Here is a 22,856-nt window from a genome sequence, read left to right as displayed (position 1 = left end):
ATCTCCTTCCATGTTTGAGAGAGCTTAAATCATGCTACAAGGGCCCAGGTCTGTAATGGGCCTCAAAAGTCTTTATAAAAAATTTGTTAAACTAGATTCTTTGAGTTAATGTTACCTTAAAATTTACTTGAGATAGTAATGGAGCCGCCTTTCAACATACTGTTTGGATGCCTTGTATATAGTAATGACAAGAGTGGACTGTGCTGAGGGGAGTTGTAGCAGGTGCAAGACGAAGTAGTATTGTGTCAGAGGGCCAGTGGAGTCAGAAAGAGCAATACTTAGCATTGTCCTCTCAGTTCTGGACTTCCTGGACTGAACTGAGCAGTTCCTGAATTGATTAATCTGTTCTGGTGTTTTGTAAGAGGACTGACGTTCCATCCTAGAGTCCCATAGGAACCTAGTGCATAGGCTTAGTGGACAAAGGGAGAAAACAGGGCCTCAGAGCAAAACAGAAGCAATATGAATGTGGACTGTTAAAAGTAGAAAAAAAAAAAAAAAAAAAAAAAAAAAAAAAAAAAAGGTTGGATGGAAGGCAGCTGATGATAATACAGCAATCAAGTGTATTGCATGCCTCAGAATGAGCTTTGGAATATAGATGCAGGTAAAACTCTGAGAAGTAACTAATATCTTTGTCCTTAAGAGCTCTTACAGTTTCAGTTCTAGGACAGTAATGAAAGATGGTGAGTGGGTGGGGGTTTGGTTTGTGGGAAGTTTTCTTGAGAGCACTGTAGTAGGAGGTACTGCTATGAGAAAATTCCACTGTCAGAGCTGCTAAAACTAGTGCAAATGAAGGGTGTTCATACTTTGAGTGTGCTTCTCAAAAAACTGTTAATAGTAATTGATTTGATTTAACAGCTATTAAAAATAATTGTGTTCTGTAAGTCTACTCAGAAGCCAACACTTTCTTTATAAGTAAGATTAATGAAGTGTTAGAAATATCTAATTAAAATTCAGATATGTTTGTATTATTAAACATCTTGGTAATACTATGCAGATTATTTTCTTTTTAATTCCTGCTTTTGGGTGATTTGTGTATGTTCTTAGAATATTATGTATCACTGTACAAAACACCTAAATTCTTACTATCAATTTAAAGAATCAACTATTGACTGATCACGGACATAATCCACTGATGAAGAAAGTATTTGATGTGTACCTCTGCTTCCTTCAGAAGAATCAGTCTGAAACAGCATTGAAAAATGTCTTCATTGCTTTAAGGGCACTTATTTTTAAGGTAAAAAGTTTAAAAATAATTAATCTTCAAGTACTTATCCAATTCTTTAGTTAACGATGTACTATGTAAAAATTTAAGAGCTAAAATCGCAAACTAAAATTGATGAAAAAGGACTGATCTGATCCCAACAGTGTGGAATATTTGTCCTTTGAATTGCTGTAAAAATCGTTTTGTCATGAACTGCTACAACTATCTTATTTTTTTCACAGGTTTGAATATTAATGTATTGTATTTTTCTTGACATGCTTATTTTATCAAGAACTGAAGCTAGTTTTAATGAATAACACTTTTTTTCTTCTTCTTCTTCTACTTTTTCCCCAGTTTCCTTCTACATTTTATGAAGGTAGAGCTGATATGTGTTCTGCACTGTGCTATGAAATTCTGAAGTATTGTAATTCCAAACTGAGTTCAATTCGTACTGAAGCTTCACAGTTACTGTACTTCTTAATGAGAAATAATTTTGATTACACAGGGAAGAAGTCTTTTGTTAGGACACATCTGCAAGTTAGTATACTTTACTTTTTGTTTTTTAAATATTGTATTGGTAGATGCATGGTTGCCTACTTGTACAAAGCCCTGTCAGATGAAGACATTAAAAAAAATTATTTTGGGTTCAAGCAAGGCTGGTACTATACTAAGAGTAGGAAGATGGCAAAAAAGTATGTTCAATACAAGAAAATACTTAGAAACAATTGGATGTGTTTCATAAGAAATAATTTTTATTTGTCAGTAGCAAATGTTCTGTTTTGTAGATGTTATTTTGGTTGTTAAACAGCATACCGTGTTGCATCTGAATGAGAAAAGTATGTAGCAACAAGAACGTGAAAGTCTAAAGTAAAACGAATACATAGAAAATTGTGTATTCTGACAAAGCCAGGAACATAGTTTACTACTTATATGACCTGGGGCTAGTTTACCAAGCAGTCAGTCTTTAGAGCAGAGGATGCATGAGCATTAAATTTACATAAGCTTGGGGTTTTTTGCTTATATTATTGTACAAGTAACTTCGGAAAAAAAAATCAGATTTAATTTTACTTAGGGGAATAATCTTTCAGTTAAAAAGAACAAAATTTCCTTTAATTGATTCATAGGTACATCTCAAGGGTTTTTCATGAAATATGCACTAACAAAACATTTGTTTCTAGGTTATTATTTCAGTAAGCCAGTTAATTGCTGATGTTGTTGGAATTGGAGGAACTAGATTTCAGCAGTCTCTTTCCATCATCAATAATTGTGCCAATAATGACAGAAATATAAAGGTCTGTTTTTATTCTTCTTTCTGTACTGTAGAAGAATGCTTGAAAACTCTTTCATAGCATCTTTTGCAATTATACAAAGAATAGACAGTAGTTAATCTAACTCTTCCGTGTTTTAGCACACTACATTCCCTTCTGACGTTAAGGATTTAACAAAACGGATCCGTACAGTACTGATGGCTACAGCTCAGATGAAGGAGCATGAAAATGATCCAGAAATGCTTGTAGACCTCCAGTACAGTTTGGCAAAGTCTTATGCTAGTACACCTGAACTAAGGAAGACGTGGTTAGACAGCATGGCAAGGATCCATGTTAAAAATGGAGATCTTTCAGAGGTAAAAGAAAAAAAATCAAACTAGTTTTAGCTTCATAATAAGCTTAAGCTTATCTTTCTTGAAATGGAATCTACTATATGTAGTTGTTAGTGTGTAATATAATAAGCATTTTTAATAGATTAGTTTGTGGCGGATAAGTTTTTGTCCTACTAATAAGTAATTTTGTCTAATTACTAATGTAAGGTATGTGTTTAACTACGGAAGCTGACATGCCACTAGGACAGGAATGCTCAATGCAAACCATGGAAGACACAGACCTCTAGTGAAAAATATTTTTGTTATCAGTTGATAAAATACTTAAAGCCACTCCATAAATTCCTCTCCACTTGCTTTTAGAAAATGATTTTGATTCTATTCCAAACTGCTTGCTAAAAAACCTCCTGATGTTCTTAAAATTGACAAATTACAATTTTTTTTCATTTGAAAAAAGAAAGCGATCTGATTTCACTGTGCTGTTAAAATACTTAATTCTAGCAAAAAGGAGAGTTGGGAGTGGGGATTTTTATGTGTCTTGATGGAAGTATTTTATCAGCATACAGAATGAATTTTATCTCTGTCTGGAAGTTTCTTCCATCTGAAAGTAAAACACATTCCATAACATCATTGAATTTCATAAACATGCCTGTTAAACTTAGCATCATGTAGGCAAGTAAATATCTCCAAGAAATAGTAGCTGCTATATTTCTTACGTCTTAGTACTATAATTCTTTTCTTCTATATGGTAGCAACCCAGAAGGCACATATAATACTCTGTTATTAGCATGTATTTTGAAGGAAGCAACTTCAAGCTCTCTCAGAAGACAAACTCTTTTAGTCCTTTTCCAGCCTTGTTTTAATTTGTTAATTAAAAACTTAGAATTTTTGACTGTATGACTAGATGAGCACCTCTAGATCACCAAGCCCAGCACCATACAGAGTATGAATTAGAGAGGATTTCTTGACATACTTACCTTTTTCCTTCATCTCCAGTGTTTGAGATTCTGCAGCCTCCATATGTAAACTGTTCAATTGAGAACTAGAATAACTCTTTATTAAGCCTAAACCTTTTTAGTGAAAGCAGAATCTTGAATCTTTCTTTATTGGTTCTCTCTGTGGAGAAAAGTGATCAGTGTCAATTTTATAAAACATCTCGAATATTTGAAGACTACTTCTTTTTCTCCTTTTTCTTTGTTTTTCCAGACTACACCAATCAAATTCCTTCAAATTCCATTCATAGGTCAGATCTCTCCTCTTTTTTTTTTTTTCTTCTTTCAAAATCACCACTTTTCAAATTTTGAGTAGAATAATTAATAGCTCTTCTGTTTCACATAACACATAAAATACATCCCCAAAAGAGATTTGCCTGTTTTTATTATAGCATGGCATTCTTACCTTGTAGGCTGTGATCTATGGTCACTCTCAGGTTGTGTACTGCTGTACATGCTGCTCAGTGCTCTGGTGAAAAAAGGAGTGTTCTTGAACAGTTAATGTTTTGCATAAATGACATGGAGAATTCTTACACCAGTCATAGGACGTGTCCTGCAAAGCAGCAAAAAGCAAAATCAAATAAATGATCTCAGGCTTGGGCTCTTTCTATATACCTTCTTTTCAGTAGTTCCATTATAATTGTAATTTCTAAGATTGTTACTATTTCTATTTTAGGCAGCGATGTGCTATGTCCACGTAGCAGCACTGGTTGCGGAATATCTCACACGAAAAGGTATGATTTTTAAATCTTACTTTAATGTTCATAGATATTTCATTATAGTTTAGGAAAAGCGGTAGTTTCCCTGAGGAAGCTGTAGGCATTTCAGTATCCACCAAGGAAAAAATTCTGACCTAATCAGATAACATACGTGCATATTTAAGACTTACTTTGCACATCTAAGGGGCAGCATTTCAGATGAAGGTAAAGTAAAATTTTTAGGAAAGTAAAAAATTTTAAATCTATACAAGAGCTGCTAATAGCTGAAGTGATACCCTTTCTAAAGCAAAATTATCTAGTGAATATTCTTGTTCAATAAGTAGTCTCTCACTGCATATAGGGAAAATTGACATTGCCAGAGAAGTCAAACTCCTACAGATTTTCAGATGATGACTCAGTGATAATAGTGCTCAGAATGCTTCACCTTTCTTGGTGTTCTGTGCTAGCAGCTGTTTACTCCCTTGAGATGGATGAAAGATAGTTTTCTACCCTATAGGATCAGAGGAGTTCTCAGGGATTAGAGAAAAGAGAAGATTATATGGCTTTGATTAAGAAATAGATCTCTAGAAGAAAATTTCAAAAATCTCTTAAGAATGATTATGATACTGAGCTAGTGTTTTGTTTTTGTAGGCAAATTCATGTTTGCAGTTTTTTAGCTTTGTCTTTGTATGACAGTTCAAAGTGAAACAAAGTCATGGATCTAAAAGATGCCCTTTCTCTCTTCCTTTTGTGCTTCTTGCCAGTCATTGTGTTGTGTGTAGGCTAACCCCCCCGCCCCAATGATTTCAAAAACTTCTCTGAGACCAAATCTGAAACTAAGTTGCTTGTCAAAGTTACCACATCCTCTTGCAAGCCTGATAATGTCTAACTGATAACTAGTGATAATCTGTATTAATTTGCAATTCCCTTGAGTGACTATTTTTGTCTGCTGTCAAGTAATTTATTTTCTATCAGTAATGCTGAGGGTCAAGCTTTTAACTGTGATATTTCCAGGAGCAAAACAAAACCATGCATTTGAAGCAATCACTCAATAAAACCTGTCGTGGTCAGACTCCCATGTGAGCAGAAACAAGATTGCAGGAAGGCACTGTGAAATAAATATGTGCAAGTCCTTGTGCTTCTGTAGTATTTACTGATTGTTTTTGAGGCTGTAGTTAATAGTTATTGTTAGTTCAGAATAGAATTCTTAGTTCAGCAATCTGATATAATAAATATCAGCAATCAGCTTAGTTTAGCAATCTGATATAATCAGAGTAGAATTCTTAGTTCAGCAATCTGATATAATAAAAAAAAGAGCTAAAAAGAATGGTAAAAGAAGTAGATTTCATGTTAGAATGTTCTAAACTTCATTTTTGCTAAAGATTTTTTTTTTTTGTAAAGGCAGTTAGATTGCTGGGGTCTTTTTCTTGCTTGTAGACTGACTGTGTCTACACCTGAATAATCTCTATTGCCATCCCTCTGATTATTTTGTTCAGTTGATGTAAGTCCATTTGTATTGTTCAGTCTAGGGAAGCTGATATGTCAGGGCCTGTTTGTGTACATGGTTCCAGCATGACAGCTTAATTAAATACTGTAAAAGTTACCTTGATTACCTTAGACATAATATGGGGTAGATTAGACATAGGTTTAAGATAAAATGGGAAGATTCAGACACTACTTATTTTGCTAGGTAGGAGTCCATATATTAACATCTGTGTTTTTTTAAAACCTATTTATTCTTAAACAGTAATACGAGCTCTAGTATTTTTTTTAATGATGCAGTAGGAGGCTGGATTTTTTTTTTTTGTCTTTATTAATTTGCTGGTAAGTATATTTAAATATGCCTTCTGCCTTATCCAGCATCACAAAATGGCCTAATATTATCCTGGTGGAGAAAGGTAAATTTTTCTATTTTTCTTTTTCAATGATAGGGATGTTTAGGCAAGGTTGTACTGCTTTCAGAGTAATCACACCTAATATAGATGAAGAGGCTTCAATGATGGAAGATGTTGGAATGCAAGATGTTCACTTCAATGAAGTAAGTAACCATAACAGTATTAGAATTGATGCACACTGAAGTGCTGGTTGGTTTTTCACATTCTGTGTTTCAATTCTGAGGCCAACTACTGTGATATATATTACCATTGTTTTCTTAGCTGCTATTCTTATCCTAAAACTGGAATAAAAATTTCTACTATTGGAATAAAAATAAACCAAATGGGCTTTTAAATTAATTGATAGGACGAAGACTAGTGGGGCTTATTAGATTTACAAGATCTGTTTTTTTTTTAAAAACTAACTTTAATTTAGATTGTTGCTATAGCAGCAGTTGTGAAAATATGCTCACTCTTTTTTGCTGGTTTATTAGAGTTTCTCTAAGCAAATATGCCATAACAATTAAAGTGGTTTTATTGTCACCAGATTTGCATCAATTTTTTTGTTTATTTTATTAAGTTTCACTGTTTGTGTCTTTGCTGATCCATCTGTGCTGCCTGTACGGTAAATTTTACTGTTGAGAAGCCCATATGAAAAGAGAGTGAATAATCTTGCTTACAAATAGCTACATCTACACTATGTATTTGCCAGGGTAAGTGGGAAAGGGAGGGACAGACCATACTTGCAGTAGCTGTGTTGGAAAAATCCCTGGTATGTGAGCATAATTGTAGAGCAAAAAATATTTTTCTTTTGTGCTTTAGTTTGTGTACACTAAAAGTGTATGACAAAATTATTTGACTGTGCAAACTGAGTCAGTACTAACAGATTTAGGAGGAATAGATGGAAGATTTAATGATTTAAGCCTAGGTTTAGAGATAGGGTACATGTCTTTCAATCCCAAATTCCGGTACTGCTTTGCTCTACAGTTTTAAGACAAAAATTTTTGACTTGTGTTTTTCTGGGAAGGTGGGAGTTGAAATTACTTGAAATGAAAAATACAGTGCTTTTCATTTCCAAGGACATCCAGTAGCAGATATCTTTGTTTTGTTTTGTTGGATTTTTTTTTTAATTATGTTCTATACTCTGAAGCACAGGATTCTGCTGATGCAGCACGGACTTTAGCATGTTACTTAAAGTAAACTGTAAGTGGCTCTAAGTGAGCCAAGAGTTGGAGTTCTGGTGACTGCTATTGACGGAAACTTGTTGGAAACACTTGTCAGTGTCTACAAACCATTTGTCAGAACTAAATTCTTTTGTATATTATTAATTGGAATATCTTTATTCTTTTTCTGATTAGTCACTCTCTACAAAAAGAATAAATTGTTTTTTCTGGGTCATTGAACCCTTGCCCAAATTTATTTTAATCTCTCAGTATTTTCATGGAAAGAAAGTAAGCCAAGAGTGAAATTATAAGTCTGTGGAGCTTGCAAAGGGATCAAACCTTGCCAAATTTAATTTTTCTCTGCATGCAACCCTTTTTAAACTTAACCATGTAGAAGTCTAGCTGATCTAAATATTGAAAAAAGTTGTTATTTTTCAGATGAGTTCTTATACTTCACCTCAAGAAGAATAATAATAATAGGAAAGAAGTATTTTTTGGATAGACTAAAAATCATGGATAAATTAATTGACCAGTATTTTACAGATGTACTTCAAAATAGGTAGTCTAGCTGCTTTAAGAACAGGAACATATTCATATATGGAGTGTTCTTTCAATATGTTCTTGTGTAAGCAAAACTATATTTGTCTAAGAAAAAAAATCCTATAACCGATCAGTTGAGTACAGATGTCAGAAAGTAGAAGCATCTCTTACAAGATGTACTCTATTACTACTGAGCAAAATGATGCTCTGATGGGAATTCTTCTTACAGAAGACTGTGAGCATGGACAGTGCCAGATACATCAGCTATGAGTCTTCCTTTACCCTTCCAATTTACTCCCCAATTCCCCAGGCAGGAGAGGGTAAGTGAGCGACTGTGTGGTGTTTGGCTGCCAGCCATGTTTAAACCATGACACCTTCAAAAATTCACGTGGAATCTTTTTCTTAAAACTTGAGATTTCCCTGAATGCTAGTTACTTCAGAGTTAAACTTCCAAAAGAGTAATTACAAATACAGGGGGGTTAGGGAGATCCCTCCATGTTTCTAAAAAGGGCAAAACATCTTTTATATTCTCCTCTTTACATAGTTTTCCCAATTAAGTGAAATTTGTCCTAAGAATCCATGTAGTTTCTCATTTTTAAAATGAAAATTTTAAAATTCTCAATTCTTATTTTAAGAGTTCCCTTCCAGGACAGGGTTACCCTGACTCATTTCTTAAATTAGTTGAAAAAAAACAAAATTTTGAATTGTCTTTTTTGTAACGATGTTATTGCGTGTATTTCATTAAAGCAGTTGTTTACCCAATCAACTTATTCATCAGCACAAGTCAAATTCTCCCTGCAGAACTAAAATTTTTTGGGTGTCAAAATTTAGAAGGCAAAAGGCTGGAATCTGATATCCTTTCCATGTTAGATTTTCTCTAAACAGCCCATCTGTGAGAGATCTGAGCCATGGCTAACAGGCCTGTGGCAGGTGCCAGATTCCATGCAGATTAAAATTGGAAACAAATTCATTCAGATTTGTTGTTTTTTTCCAAAATAAAATCTGCTAGAATACAGCTCCAACACAGATATTAGCTCAGTCTCTACCTTGCTATTTTTTTTCCTGGTCTCTTGTTAGCTACGACAAGGAATTATTCAAATTTACAGATTGGTAAATGTAAGCGCTTCACAGCTCAGATGGTGTTATAGCTCTTGTAAGTGATCAACATACAGTGTAATTCAGTATATTAAAGCACTTTATGAAAACCAGAACTAGGTATTTACCCAAACATACAAGATACTTAAAGTATGGTAGTGAAGGCTAGTATTCTTCAGGAATACTCAGGCTGGTATTGTTTAACATCTTCATTAGCAATCTAAGTAATGGGATACAGTGTATCATAAAGTTTGTGGATGAAACTAAATGGAGGAGGAGTGACTGATATGCTGGGGGGCAAGGCTGCCATTTAGAGGGGACCTCAAACAAAAGGAGCACAGAAGCCTCTCAAAGTTCTACAAAGACAAGTGCAAAGCCCCTTGCATCTGTGAAAAAAATCACCCAGTGTCTCAGGATGGGACTAGCTGTGGGCAGCAGCTCTCCAGAAGGACCTGGGTGTTCTGGTGGACAAGAGGTTGAATGCCTTGTAGCAACAAAGGCCAGCTGCATGCTGGATTGTATTAGAAAGAGCACAGAGCCAAATGAAGGAATGTTTTTTCCTCCTCCTGTTTGGCATTTGTGTTACCCCATCAGTAATGTTATGCATAGTGCTGCCCCCACCTAAGTCAATGAGATACCAAGAAACTGGAAGAAGTCCACATATTAAGGTGGTTAGGGGAAGAACCACTCTTCTAAGAGGTGCACAGTGAAAGAGTAATAGGCCATTCTCATAGGTTACAAGGACAACTCTTGGTCTCCTTGATATATGGAAAGATCTATGGAAAAAAACTCTTCCCATGAGGATGGATAAGCACTGAGGCAGATGGCTCAGAAATGTGTGTTTTCCTCCCTCCTGTCAGCTCTCCCACATGGAGCTTTTAACTTTTCCTTTTTTTTTTTTTTTTCTTTTTTTCTTTTCCCTATGTGCAAACAAAATTTTACTACTTTGCTGCATTTAGATGACCTCTGGTGTCTGAGTTAAGATTCTTGTCATAAAACAGTGGTGGTGGACAGCCCGTGTGGTCCATCAATAACACCAGCCTTTCAGTTCTCACCACCTGGTTGCTGAGGATGGAGATATTGGGCCTATCCAGCCTCATAATGAGTGGGTGAAAGGGGGAGATATTTTAGGGACAGTTACAGAACTGATAAGGGTAGTATTTTTCAGTCGTCTTTTGCTCTCAGTATTAAAGTTGGATTTCTTAGTGATGTCTTTATGCTGTCTCAGTCTTCTACCAAAGGGAAGAAGGGAATGGAGTACCACTGGTTAAACGGTGGGAAATCTAAGGTTAAAAGGAGTTGTTTCTAGCTTCTGACTTCACTACTACAATGCAAGAATGATACCAGAACATCTCAATAGGTAGAAATGTCATGTCATCTTATACCTCTGAGTTTCAGTCTTGGATTCTTGTGGAGGTTCTTGGAGCTCCAGACATGTTTGAAGATGACTGAGATGTGTTAGGGTATGTGGATGGGAATGGGCTTCTTCACAGTGGTCCTGTCATTCACAAGTCGTGACCAAGTATAGGACAGCTTCATTACAGGAACTATAAGCTGTTCCATAATATCTGTAACATTGTTTGTTATAATTTAGTTAATGGAGTTAGCCTGGTAATTTTGAATTTATGAAAAATAGAGTAAAGTAATAATGTTACCTTAGTTTTGTTACGCTTATTGAAGTAGAAATGAAATCTGTGGAAAATAAAGTATTATCACAAACTGAAGAAATGGACTTCATAATTATGATGTGACTGCTCTGATGCAAAATGCATGTTTCTGTTTTAATGTACAGGTAAGCATATTTCTTATTTAATGTTAAATAACTGTATTTTTTTTCTACCAGAGTATTAGGATCAAAGCCAAAGTGATTTCTTGCTTGTGATTCTGTTTTGACCCTTCAGGATTTCTCAGCTTCTCTAATGGTTGTTATATGTCTTTTCATTCTGGACCAAGTATAGCAGATGCAACTCTTGTACCTTGATAATTACTTCTCAGTACAATTTTGGTATTGTATCCTTTTGTTTCATTGTTGATGTAATGTATTTGATAGTTTCCTTCAGAATCATTACAGACAAGTGTTTATGTAGCTGCCTCTTTAAAATCATGTTCTTTGTGCAAAACCAAAAAAAACCCAAGGAAACAACACTTTGAAAAAGCATGTTACAAGGTAAGGCAAGTTTGGTTCCTCACACAGGGATCACTTGTAGACTTAAGAGATCAGGAGTATCTAAAAGAAAAATGCTGTTCATGGTGAACACAAAGACTACCCGTGTACAGTCCTCCCATTCTGGGGTTTGTTTCCTTTTAGCAATTAATATGTGTAGATAATTTTTTTTTGAGGCAAGATCTCCTTTTTCACGGGGAAGAACTCTGGTATAATTACTTGCCATGCTTTTCATGAGTACTGAATTGGTTTTACTTTTTCAAATGTGTATCTAAATCTAGGATGTGCTGATGGAATTGTTGGAGCAGTGTGCTGATGGACTGTGGAAGGCAGAACGCTATGAGCTCATTGCTGACATATATAAACTTATAATTCCCATTTATGAAAAACGGAGAGATTTTGAGGTAATTAAATTCATCATAAGTAAATTTGAGCAAGGAAAAAAATCCTAATTTTTCTAGTCTAACTGCATGACACAGAACAAGAGCATTGAAACTGTAGCTGTGATATCAATGTGTTGAAATTCTTGTTTTAAATAATTAAAAAATTGTTTTATTTAAATATATATAATTAAAAATCTTGCATATTGTCATTCTGATGCAAGTGCTAAACCTATTACTACTGTTCAATAAAACAGTGGTTTTCATTATTAACAAGGACATTGTTCATTGTTCTTTTAAGATGGGAAGGTTCTACATTATTCTTTTATGCCATGATTTGTTTTCTCTTATTTTTAGAGGCTTGCTCATTTATATGACACTCTTCATCGAGCATACAGTAAAGTAACAGAAGTTATGCACACAGGCAAGAGACTGCTGGGAACTTATTTCAGGGTAGCATTCTTTGGACAGGTGAGTATTTTTTAACTTTTGTTTGTCTGCCCTATGCAGTAAAAAAAACCTGAATTTATTTTAGAAAGTATACTATTTCATCATCTGTATTGATACCATGACATAAAAAGCACAAGAAATGTGGTCTATAAGAAGTAATTAAAAACCATCAATAATTTATCCATTTCAAAACAATTCTTCCTTATTTTCCTCAGTAAATTTTTGCCTTTTTTTTTTTTCTTTTTCTTCTTTTATTTACTACCTTAAGGCAGCGGTAAGTTTTCTATAATGTCAGTTCTTAGCAATGTATTGACTTAATGTCTGTAGTGCTACAGTGTCGTTTGCAAGGCTGCTTCTTAGATTGGTATGCATTAATAGCCACTGCAATTCAAAAAATAACATCAAGTTCCATTAAGAGAACAAATCACTCTTTTCTATGCATCAGTATTGCATGCTTTGAACAAAAGTTCTGGCTGTGTATTGGACAGCTTCACATCCTCTTAATATATGTCTAGAATGCATATGTATCAGTATGGAATCACGCAATATCGAGTAATACACTTTCTACATGCATAGGCTAGTTGCTAATTGTTCAGCTGAGCATGGAGAATTGTAAAATACTCTGAGCAGTATAACTTTACATGTATTCTGTTGTCTTTTACAACTTTATAGCAATACCAGTTTACAGACAGTGAAACAGATGTTGAGGTAATTACAGTAACCGCTTATAAAGAAAGCAATGCAGTAAAAACTACTGCATTTCACCTTAGTTTGATGTGGGTATTTTTGTCAATCTAGCCTGTGTTTATACATGATATGTTGTGCTTTTCTATTTTGTCTGTTTCATTTATGACAAAAATATTTATTTTCTGGTTTCAAACATGAACTCAGACATGGCTTGTTTTAAACCAATGACCTGTTTCACTTTCCATGTATTCTATTTTGCATTTAGTTATGATTTGAAAGAAAATGCTTTATATAATAAGGATAAAGAAGTATATGACAATATAGTACAACATAACATTAAGATCATTACAGAAATTATATTTCATTTTCTGGAATTAATTTTTTATTACGACATAAAGAAATTTTCCAGACTATTTTTATGTAAGCTATTGCCAAAATACTCACCTGTGAATCAGGTAGTTCTGCTGGACAACAAGATCTCTGCTTTGGCAAGTGAAACAGTACTGAAAGTTCACTTTTTAAATAAAAGTGAAGAAAAATTATTTCAAAGGCTTGGCACGCCATAAAATTACAGCAAACCTTTAAAATTTTAACTGTGTGTTTCCATTATCTTTCACTCATTCTGTAGCAGACAATTACTTTTTTTTTTTAATTCTCTTAGGAAATGTTTTTTACTTAGATTTTAATTTCTCTTTGTTTATGTTTGCTTGAATTCTTATGTTAAATGTTTATATTTGCTTTTGAACCACACACATTATGTTCATCTTAATCATTGCTCTATGTGTTGTTTTCCCAAGATTTTGATAACCTCATTTTTTACAGGGATTCTTTGAGGATGAAGATGGAAAGGAATATATCTATAAAGAGCCTAAACTAACGCCTCTTTCAGAAATTTCCCAAAGGCTCCAAAAACTCTACTCTGACAAATTTGGATCTGAAAATGTCAAAATGATTCAGGATTCTGGCAAGGTATGATCTTTACTGTCTCTAAAAAATTCTAATATATTACTTCCACTAATCCAATTTGAAAAACTGTAGGATTGCTGTCTGTTACTCATTTGGTGCACAGATGTGTCTAAAAGCTACTGGTTGAAGGATATGAGAGAAATATCTCCTATTAAGTTTACCTTGAGAACAACTAGGAAGCTTAATTTCCACAGTGTTACCTCTCAAATAATAACTGTATCTTATTCCAAATTTAGATTATGATCATGTTCTGTGTTAAATTTAGATCTATTTCTTGACATTTCATGCACATTCTTGGGAAGTCTTTCCCCTTCCTGCACCTTGAGAGCAGAGTCCAAACTTTCTTCTGAAGTAAGAAACAGAGCCCTCTTCTGAGAAAAGTACCATATGTAAACATTTTATTTCTGTATCAGTTGTTCTTGTTATCCTTTGCCTAAGTCTCTGAGCCTGTTCTATTTTATAAATGCTTAAACTGTAGAGGAAAAAAAAAAAAAAAAAAAGCTTACACAAAGTCGTGGTTAAATCTAGATTTGTCTTAGGAAATGCTTTTCATTGTAATTGAAGGCTCCAAAACTGGTGAACTGGAGGGCTACGCTATCCCATATGCTGAGAAGAACATCTTTCTATATCTATGCTTTTCAGTGCTAATCATGGGTATAACTGTATTGTTTTTGTTTGCAGTTCTGCATGCAGCAATTACCAGTACAGGTTGTTTTAAACACAAAAAACAAAAACTAACATAAACTCACCCCCAAAAAAAACCTCCCACAGCATCTTGCAATGCATCTAGCTGTGCTGCCTTCCTAACAGTTAGAATTTGAATGCAGAAAAGATCTGTGAGAGTGTTAAAGTTTCCTGTGGTTTTAAAAATTTAAAGGTTAAGAGACCAAATTTAATTTCTGAGAGTTGTGTGATTACAATTAAATCCACTTTGTTCACAATGTAGTTATTTGATTTTTTTGGTCATGTATTTAAGGTAAATCCTAAGGATTTAGATTCAAAATATGCATATATTCAAGTTACACATGTAATCCCATATTTCGAAGAAAAAGAGTTACAAGAAAGAAAAACAGATTTTGAAAGGACTCATAACATTCGTCGCTTTATGTTTGAGATGCCTTTTACTCAAGCTGGTAAAAGACAAGGAGGAGTAGAAGAACAGTGTAAGCGACGGACTATTTTGACAGGTACTGATTGAATGGAAACTTACTTTAAAAGAAAATGGCTCTTTTATTTTGGTTCTTATACTTCTTGATAATAGTTTTTTCTGTTGTGTATTTTGCCAGAATCAATCCTTTAGAAGATTTCACACATGACTGTTGGAGGTGACAAGAATTGCAAAGTACACCAGAATACTGTTAGACAAAACAATCTTTTAAAATTAGTACATACTTGAAAATAATACTCAAAAAATGTGATATGCAAACACTTATAACTGACCATCTAAGAATATGTATATCACTGTGTGATTTCTTAACCCCTGAACATTAGAATAATGTAAAATGAGTAAAATCTCGTATTTGACTATGTTGCAACTACTCTTCACTTTTAAATCATTTTGGACTTTTTTAATAGTGGAATATCTGCATCTCTCCCTTTGCCCTTCCCTGTGCTCACCTGTCTGCTATAAAACACAAGAATGGTGGTATTATGCTTGCTGATTTGGGTATGGGATTTTTCAACATTCCTTCAGTCTTTGGATGTGTAAAATGCAACATTGGTTCTTTTGGCTAAAAGCACTAAAAAAGCCTGAAGGGCAGGTTCTGGTTTGATTTTTCAGCCTCTGTTCCATTATGACTTTGGTCTAATCGCTGAGCTTTAGTTGCTCATTTGTTAGCTTTAGAAGGGAAAGGGAGTGCTCATCTATCTCCTCATAGGCTCAAACTTTAAAGATATTCAGTTCACTGATACAAAACATTTTATTATACTTTTAAGGGAGATAATTAAAAGTTATGGTGTGTTTGACAACGTTTCTGTATAATGTGTAAATTTGAATTTGTGAAATAACAAGTTGCACTTTGACTGGAAGCATTAATTCAAATGGTCTAATTCTGTTCTGTGTGGGGTTTTCCATTTCACTTAAAGCCCTTTATAGCTATTAGCTAAAACACCTAATTTTTATCCAAAACTAGGTTTTTCAGATTGGTTTGTACAAGGGATAATCCTCAAATAATTGGGGGGGTGTGTGGGGGGGTGTCCTTAAGTTTCAAAAGCTGCAAACCTGGAATCTAACTTTCTTCATTCTCAGAAAAAGACTATTTTGTGTTTTGTCTCTGTTAAGTGTGAGCTTCTGTTTCACTGCCTTAATATAGTGGTAAAAACAGCTTAAATAAATGACTTTGTAATGCAGCTTTCCATAGCTAATACTTGTGAGGAAATAGAAAATACAGCTTTGTTATTTTTGATTCTTCTCTTCTTTGACATATGTGGATGATAAGCAATTCTTTTCACAATTCTCATATGAATTAGGTTCCAGTGTTTTATTTCTTGGTTATTATTAGTAGCAGTAATTACAGTGATCTATCTTTTGCTGTAATACACGTAAAGTTCTGCAAATTTGCATCTTCAGTAATTTGTTTCCCTGTACATTTGGTAGTATTTCTAATTATATAGTATGTTATTAAATAGGGCAACTAACTACATCAAAATGACATTTTAGCATAAAATTGTATCAAAATACACCTTATTCAAACCCTTTTTTCTAACTATATTAAACTTATTTCCATCCATAGCTATACATTGTTTTCCATATGTGAAAAAGCGCATTCCAGTAATGTACCAGCACCATACTGATTTAAACCCAATTGAAGTAGCCATTGATGAAATGAGTAAAAAAGTTGCAGAACTTCGGCAGCTTTGCTCTTCAGCTGAAGTAGATATGATCAAATTGCAGTTGAAGCTGCAAGGAAGTGTCAGTGTTCAGGTAAGACCATAGATTTTGTCATTCAGCTTCTTGACACTTGCTTCTGTCCCTGAAAAATTATACAAGTAGCATTTCATCATTAGTGTCTATTTGTACATTCAGGAATGTTCTAAATAAGAAATATGCTCACTGTTTGCAGTTATTTCCAGAATAGGAAACCAATAAAAATATTTCATATAGACATGGATCATGGACAGTTACATGAAAGGATTAAGATTAATTTCTGGAATCTAAGGTGGGCTGAGCCCCACCAGATTTTGGTGTAAAGCTCAAACTACTATAAAACAGTGAATTCCTATATGGAGACGAATGTGTTCTGCCAAGATGTAGGTCTGTTCACAGTAAGTTCAACATGGTCATTATTGCTTTTGTATTTTGGTAAGATCCTGATGGAGTGCCAAAATACAGGAGGAAATAGTAGGAAATCTCACTGTGCAACATTACATTTTGCCTAAGGCAAGCAAGAACTGAATGTATAAAGAAACCATCAGATTCACCAGAATAGGGTACATAAAGCAGCTGTAGCATGTGCAAATCAATATGGTAAGGGTCTGAAGAATGCAATGACAAAAGTGTTATTCTGTTACTTCTAATTGGTTCAAATTAAAGGAACAGTTTACACGGTCATCTGAAATGAACTTTTGTCGTGTTGAAGAGAAAAGAGAAAAAAAAACAAACCAAACCAACAAACCAAGGTTCCAGAATCAGCAAGTGGTCAAGCTAGCATTGGGTCTCTTACTATTAGTGTAAAAGAATGAGTCAGAAATCACTGAATCCACTTTTCATGTAGCTGCCATAACACAATTAAATTTCTGCTAATTATTGCAGAATTTTCAGCTTGGAAGTTTTCAATAGATAAGCTAAATCTACTACTGTTTGCTCTGCTTATTTTTCTAATTTTCCCACACTAATTTCATAAACAGGTGACAAATTGGCAGTATCAGTTGTTACTTTGCCACATCATTGAAGTGGTTTCTTTGTGCCAGGACAGGTGCTGTATAGACCTCTTATGTTCCAACTGTAGCAGTTTTCTTATTTCATTAAGTCCAGCTTTTCTGAAATCAATATGTTCTAAGAAAAACAAGTCAGACACCTATAGTACCTGTTATTGCTAAGACAACATGTCAGAGAACTGACTTTACTTTGTAATTCTTGTTCTTTTTAGGTTAATGCTGGTCCATTGGCATATGCAAGAGCTTTCTTAGATGACACAAACACCAAAAGATACCCAGACAATAAAGTAAAGCTACTAAAAGAAGTTTTTAGGTATGGTTTCTTTGGGCACTTTTTTTTTTTTGGAGGGGGGGGATGGGGATGGGACGACACACACGACAGACATTTTTTTTTAAGAATGATAACATAAGGTTTTTTTAAAAAACTTTTAGAGTATTCTGATTACTTTGAAAACATACTTGAAGCTGGCATTTTGAATTAATTTTTTGGATTTTGTTTTCCTGTTTGAGATATTTTTTTATTATTCAAATCAGGCAATTTGTTGAAGCTTGTGGGCATGCTCTGGGTGTAAATGAACGACTTATAAAGGAAGATCAGTTGGAATATCAAGAAGAAATGAAGGCCAACTACAGAGAAATGGCAAAAGAGCTTTCTGAAATAATGCATGAACAAGTATGTGCTGAAATTAAATTATACATATGACATTAAGAATGTAGCTGTGATGTGAAGCCACTAGAAAAATTGTAATGTGAAGCATTATGTTAAGCACACATCATTTGTGTAATGCTTTACACAAACGGATTGTTTCCTTTCATTTTTTTCTTCCAAGTGGAGTGTAAGCATATCATAGAATTGTGGAACTTTTTTTTTCTTCTGTTTGTGAATTTTCTGCAGGTGATTTCTTGACCTTCAAAATTAAGTCTTCCTCATTTTTCTTGACCTTCAAAATTAAGTCTTCCTCTTCCAGCCTGTCTTTTTGGTAGGAGAGGGAGACTACAGTCAAGATAAAACTAATTTAATGCCATGAATCTGTATGTCACTTATACTTCATATGTATGGCTATAGGAGTCTGTATTCAGTGACCCAAAAAGTTCATTTTAGTCTATACTTCCTGGTAACTATAGGTGGATTTGATCTGCAGGTTTAGCCCTTTTTCTTTAAATTTTAGAGGTATAAGGATTTACTTTTGCAACAAAGAATTAAACATCTTTGAAGAGGTATTCCAACACATTTTCTTGAGGAGAATCCACTACAGACAAGCTGGAGATGTGGGAGAAGAAAAACCAGAACTCTCATGGAGTGAGGTGTAGAACCTTGCATCTGGGATCTATGGTAGAAATGTCTCCTGACCTTGGAGGCAAGGATTTTATTTCCAGGAGGACAGGGAGGGCTGAAGATTCATGCTTGATCCCTGCCTTATTGACATTTTTATTCATCGCTTCAGGTTCCTTCTCTTTCATCTGCTGTTATTTGTGTAATCTTTTCCCAGAGCCATAGAGTGACTCATAGTACTTAACCCTCAAGACTTGTATTTTCTGGCCCGCAAAAAATACCTGTGTTTTCTGATAATATTTTACTTTACAAATACACATGTCTATGAGACTTCCTCAGATGTATGACCATAATAGCAACTTTTCTTAGTCTAGGAATGAATGCATCCTAGTCTAGGTAACCAGTTGATAGGAGAGGAGCTCTGAGTTTCTCTTGTCCATACAAAAACTATCTGCTTTACTCAGAATTGTACAGCAAATAGCAAACTTGAGACCTACCTGAGGCATTCAGTCTAGCTGACATTTAAACGCTCTGTTAATCTTCCAGGTTTTTTTCAGGATTGCATCCTTCAGATGTACAATGGCTTTACCCATTTACTATTTGTTGATATCTCTAAATTACTGTATTATCTGATAAATACTTGCTCAAAAAGATGGTCAGCTTGCTGATTTACAGCTTTTCCATAGGCTTATCTTAAGAAAGATTTGCCTTTTTTCTACCCTTGCTTAGATGGTGTCCAAAACTTTTAGGGTGATTTTTTTTTTCTGTGCAAAAATGTCAAATGTCTGAAGTTTAATCATGTGCTTTCTTGCTTTCCATTATTCCCTGATGTGTTTTTCTCAAGTGCTGTGCTATGAGTAGCTTTGTGCCCTGATGTAATTATGGTGAAGCACAAGAATACATCAAGCACATTAGGGTTTATTTTCATTCTCATCGGGAAAAGTTCACCACAAAACTAACTTTTTTTTAACCACCAATGACTGAATATTGTGAAACAAAGTTTGTAGGGAGTGATACCATTTTGTCAGAATTGGTGTGGGTTTAAAAAAAAAAAAAAAAAAAAAAAAAAGAAGAAAAAAACAAAACCCCAAACAAACAAACAAAAAAAAACCCCAAACAACCCACCCCCAAAATAACAGTCTATCAGATATGCATGTAGAGGAAGACAGTTTTGAAATATCCCTGGAACAGGAGAAGAGATTGCTTAGCTGACAGAAAAGGGCCAGTTGGACTGTATTTCAGTGTGATGTATTGAAATGCAGAAAGCAGTAGAGGATTTTAGAAAGGATAACTGATTGGACGGCTGATTAAGATGAACAAGATATATGGGAGAATTAGACAGCTGTACAGAAGACCCCTTCAGAAAAGAGAGGAAACATTTTGGTTAAGTAATTTAATTATAAGGAAAATAAATGAAATATATTAATATCCTTCTGGTGTAGGAAAAAATAAAAGGATATAATGACAGTTTGTACACAAGAAAAAAGACTTTGAACTCAATGCAAGATATGTATGTTTAAAAAATGCTTGTGTGTGTGAGTTTCCAAAGATTGATCTTAAGAAAAAGCATGTAATGCCTGAAACGTCAGGAGTAACTCACACTATCTAAAGGTAAACAAAGAGAAGAAGGGGCAAACAACTGATACATCTAAGATTGTGTGAACAGAATATGAAAGTACTGCACTGACTGCATGAATGTGTACTATTAGCCTATCACTGTGTTCTTTTTATACAAATGTAATTAGTTGTAAATAATTGAAACATGCTATGTTGTTGGGTGGTTGGGGTTCTTTTTAAATTAGATTGATCACTCCCCCGAAGGCTTAGAATCATGAGGCTCTTCACTGAAATCTTTAAGTGTCACCTTTATGTGCTTGCCTATTTCTGTATTTAGAAAAAGAGCTTCTCACAATATTTGTTCTAATATAATTGAAGAAACTATTAGCTGTCTTATAATAGTGTGGGTTTTAAACAACTGAAAAAAGTTTGTTATTAAAAAATATAGAAAAGGATCTTAACAGATTTTTCTTTTTTCTCCTCTGCTGCTTGCCAATATGATCAGATGGGATGGTAATTAGTTTTCTTTACTTCTGCTCTTAGTTTGTCTAATCTTTATATAACTTCTTTTTTTTCCAATATTTCTAATCTTAGCATCATTAAATGTATAGCTGTTAAGAATGAATTGGTTTTGGTACTTCAATAGTTTTTGGTGAGAAATGCTCAAATCATACATCTAAGTCAAGAAAAGAAAATTTTATAAAAGGCAAAAGGATGCCTATTGTCGTGAAACTCCCTTTGAAAAGTCAACAAGATAAATGTGAGAAGCTATCCAAGCTTCCTCTAGAGAGGACGGTATAATACCTAAATTAGGAGAACTCATGTTGGAGAAATAACTGCTGCCCCCTTAAATCTAGTGGAGAATGGCTGGAAAGATTAACCATCCTCAAAAAGTTGTTCTGTGCAATTGAGAAAGTACTTGAAATTAAGCAGCACATTATGAAATCGGTTAGCTTTCTTAGAAATGTTTGTGTCATTTTGTAACATTTTGTTAAATACATGTTTTCCATTTTAAGATTACTCCTGTTGAAGAAAAGGCCAGTGTTATGCCTAATTCGCTACACATTTTCAACGCCATAAGTGGAACTCCAACAAGCACAACAGTTCACGGGATGCCCAGTTCTTCTTCAGTTGCATGATTGTTTTGTAACAGAAAGTATGTTTGTTTTTTTAAAAGTATGTGGATTTGCTTCATTGTGTGCAAACTCAGGATGATTTTGAAGCTAAATTTTGGGCACGTGCAAGCTGCATAATTCATATGAATGTCTGAGCACACTTAGCAAATAGCAGTTACTGGTAATAGTCTTTTAGAGTAAGGGAGGCGCACATATATTTTCTAATCTTGCTGGTAACATTTAAAAGTATTCATAATGTCATTGCAGAAGCGCGTGTTGGAAATTATAAAGTTGAAGTTAATTTCTCTTTTTCATTAGAAAGTATTATTAATGAATTGCACATTACAAAAAAGTGTTGTAGGATGTAATTTTGCAGATATGTAACATTCAGATGTTCTTTTTGTGTATGGTACATAGAGATTGATTCCAAGTACAAGAACTATTTTGGGGCTAGACAGAGACACTAGTTTTTTGGGTTTAATGGAATTGACAGTAGTAGTTTTTGTACCATTTGGCAAATTGTTGTGCTTTATTTTATACCTTGTTGCATTTTGGAGGTATGTGAGCTTAGATCTTATTAAACAACTAAATACAACCAAAGGTCTGTATTGATGAACACCGAGTTATACTACAATATCAATAGTAGTAAAATGTTATGTACATATTGTTTGTTAATACAGTCCATACAGTCTGTACATAAATGTATGACATTTCTAAGCATTTTTTAATATTCATACCAGCTCTTATCCTTCTGCTTTCAGTTTATTGTGAAAATTTGCTCATTCCAAGTATATGCAGACTTTACAGTTCATTTATTCCTGTATATAAGTAAGTGCAATATAAAGATGTATACAGTCTTTGCTATGTTAGGTTTATATGCAGTTATTAAAAGAAAAAAACTTTTTTGCCAAAGCAATGGAGTATGTAATTTGGTGATCATGGTTACTGTGGTAAATGGTGGTATAATTTAAAGCTTTTTCCATATTCTTATTCTTTTAAGACATTAATTTAGTAATTTTATATTTGGGGGAAATAAAGGTTTTTAATTTTATTTAACTGGAAGCACTGTCCTGCTGTAATTAAACATTCTGTACTACATCTATATTAAAAAGAAAAAGGTAGTTACTTTTCTCACTGTGTGCTCTGGTTTTTATTTTAAATTTATTGCTGAGACTGGGGAAAGATGAAAGCTTGATCAAAAAATCCTTGCTTTTTGCAACTTAATTAT

The 22,856-nt window shown here is 34.1% G+C and overlaps 1 protein-coding gene across 20 annotated transcripts in view; it reads left to right on the top strand.

The window, feature by feature from the left end:
- The window catches only part of DOCK9 (dedicator of cytokinesis 9), a 115,046-nt gene extending 92,287 nt beyond the window's left edge, over positions 1-22,759 (top strand). For 10 of the 20 annotated variants that reach the window (XM_026853516.1, XM_026852588.1, XM_026853010.1 and 7 more), the window contains 16 exons: positions 1,097-1,234; positions 1,556-1,738; positions 2,380-2,493; positions 2,610-2,825; positions 4,467-4,524; positions 6,420-6,526; positions 11,606-11,728; positions 12,062-12,175; positions 12,423-12,428; positions 12,827-12,862; positions 13,664-13,810; positions 14,784-14,994; positions 16,540-16,730; positions 17,896-17,996; positions 18,218-18,356; positions 21,530-22,759. In XM_026853516.1, coding sequence (XP_026709317.1) covers positions 1,097-1,234; positions 1,556-1,738; positions 2,380-2,493; positions 2,610-2,825; positions 4,467-4,524; positions 6,420-6,526; positions 11,606-11,728; positions 12,062-12,175; positions 12,423-12,428; positions 12,827-12,862; positions 13,664-13,810; positions 14,784-14,994; positions 16,540-16,730; positions 17,896-17,996; positions 18,218-18,356; positions 21,530-21,652 — 2,007 coding nt within the window. In that variant the 3' untranslated portion in view covers positions 21,653-22,759. Of the gene's footprint in view, positions 1-1,096; positions 1,235-1,555; positions 1,739-2,379; positions 2,494-2,609; positions 2,826-4,466; positions 4,525-6,419; positions 6,527-11,605; positions 11,729-12,061; positions 12,176-12,422; positions 12,429-12,826; positions 12,863-13,663; positions 13,811-14,783; positions 14,995-16,539; positions 16,731-17,895; positions 17,997-18,217; positions 18,357-21,018; positions 21,027-21,529 lie in introns of all 20 variants that reach the window. The other 10 variants (XM_026853259.1, XM_026852762.1, XM_026853940.1 and 7 more) reach the window with 4 other exon arrangements.
- The last annotated feature ends 97 nt before the right edge of the window (positions 22,760-22,856 follow it).

The sequence above is a fragment of the Athene cunicularia genome (genome assembly GCF_003259725.1).
Source record: "Athene cunicularia isolate RWA chromosome 1 unlocalized genomic scaffold, athCun1 chr1_part1, whole genome shotgun sequence".
Taxonomy (NCBI): Eukaryota; Metazoa; Chordata; class Aves; order Strigiformes; family Strigidae; genus Athene; species Athene cunicularia.
Note: the sequence above shows the minus strand (reverse complement) of the source record. Positions and strands in the feature narration are given on the sequence as shown.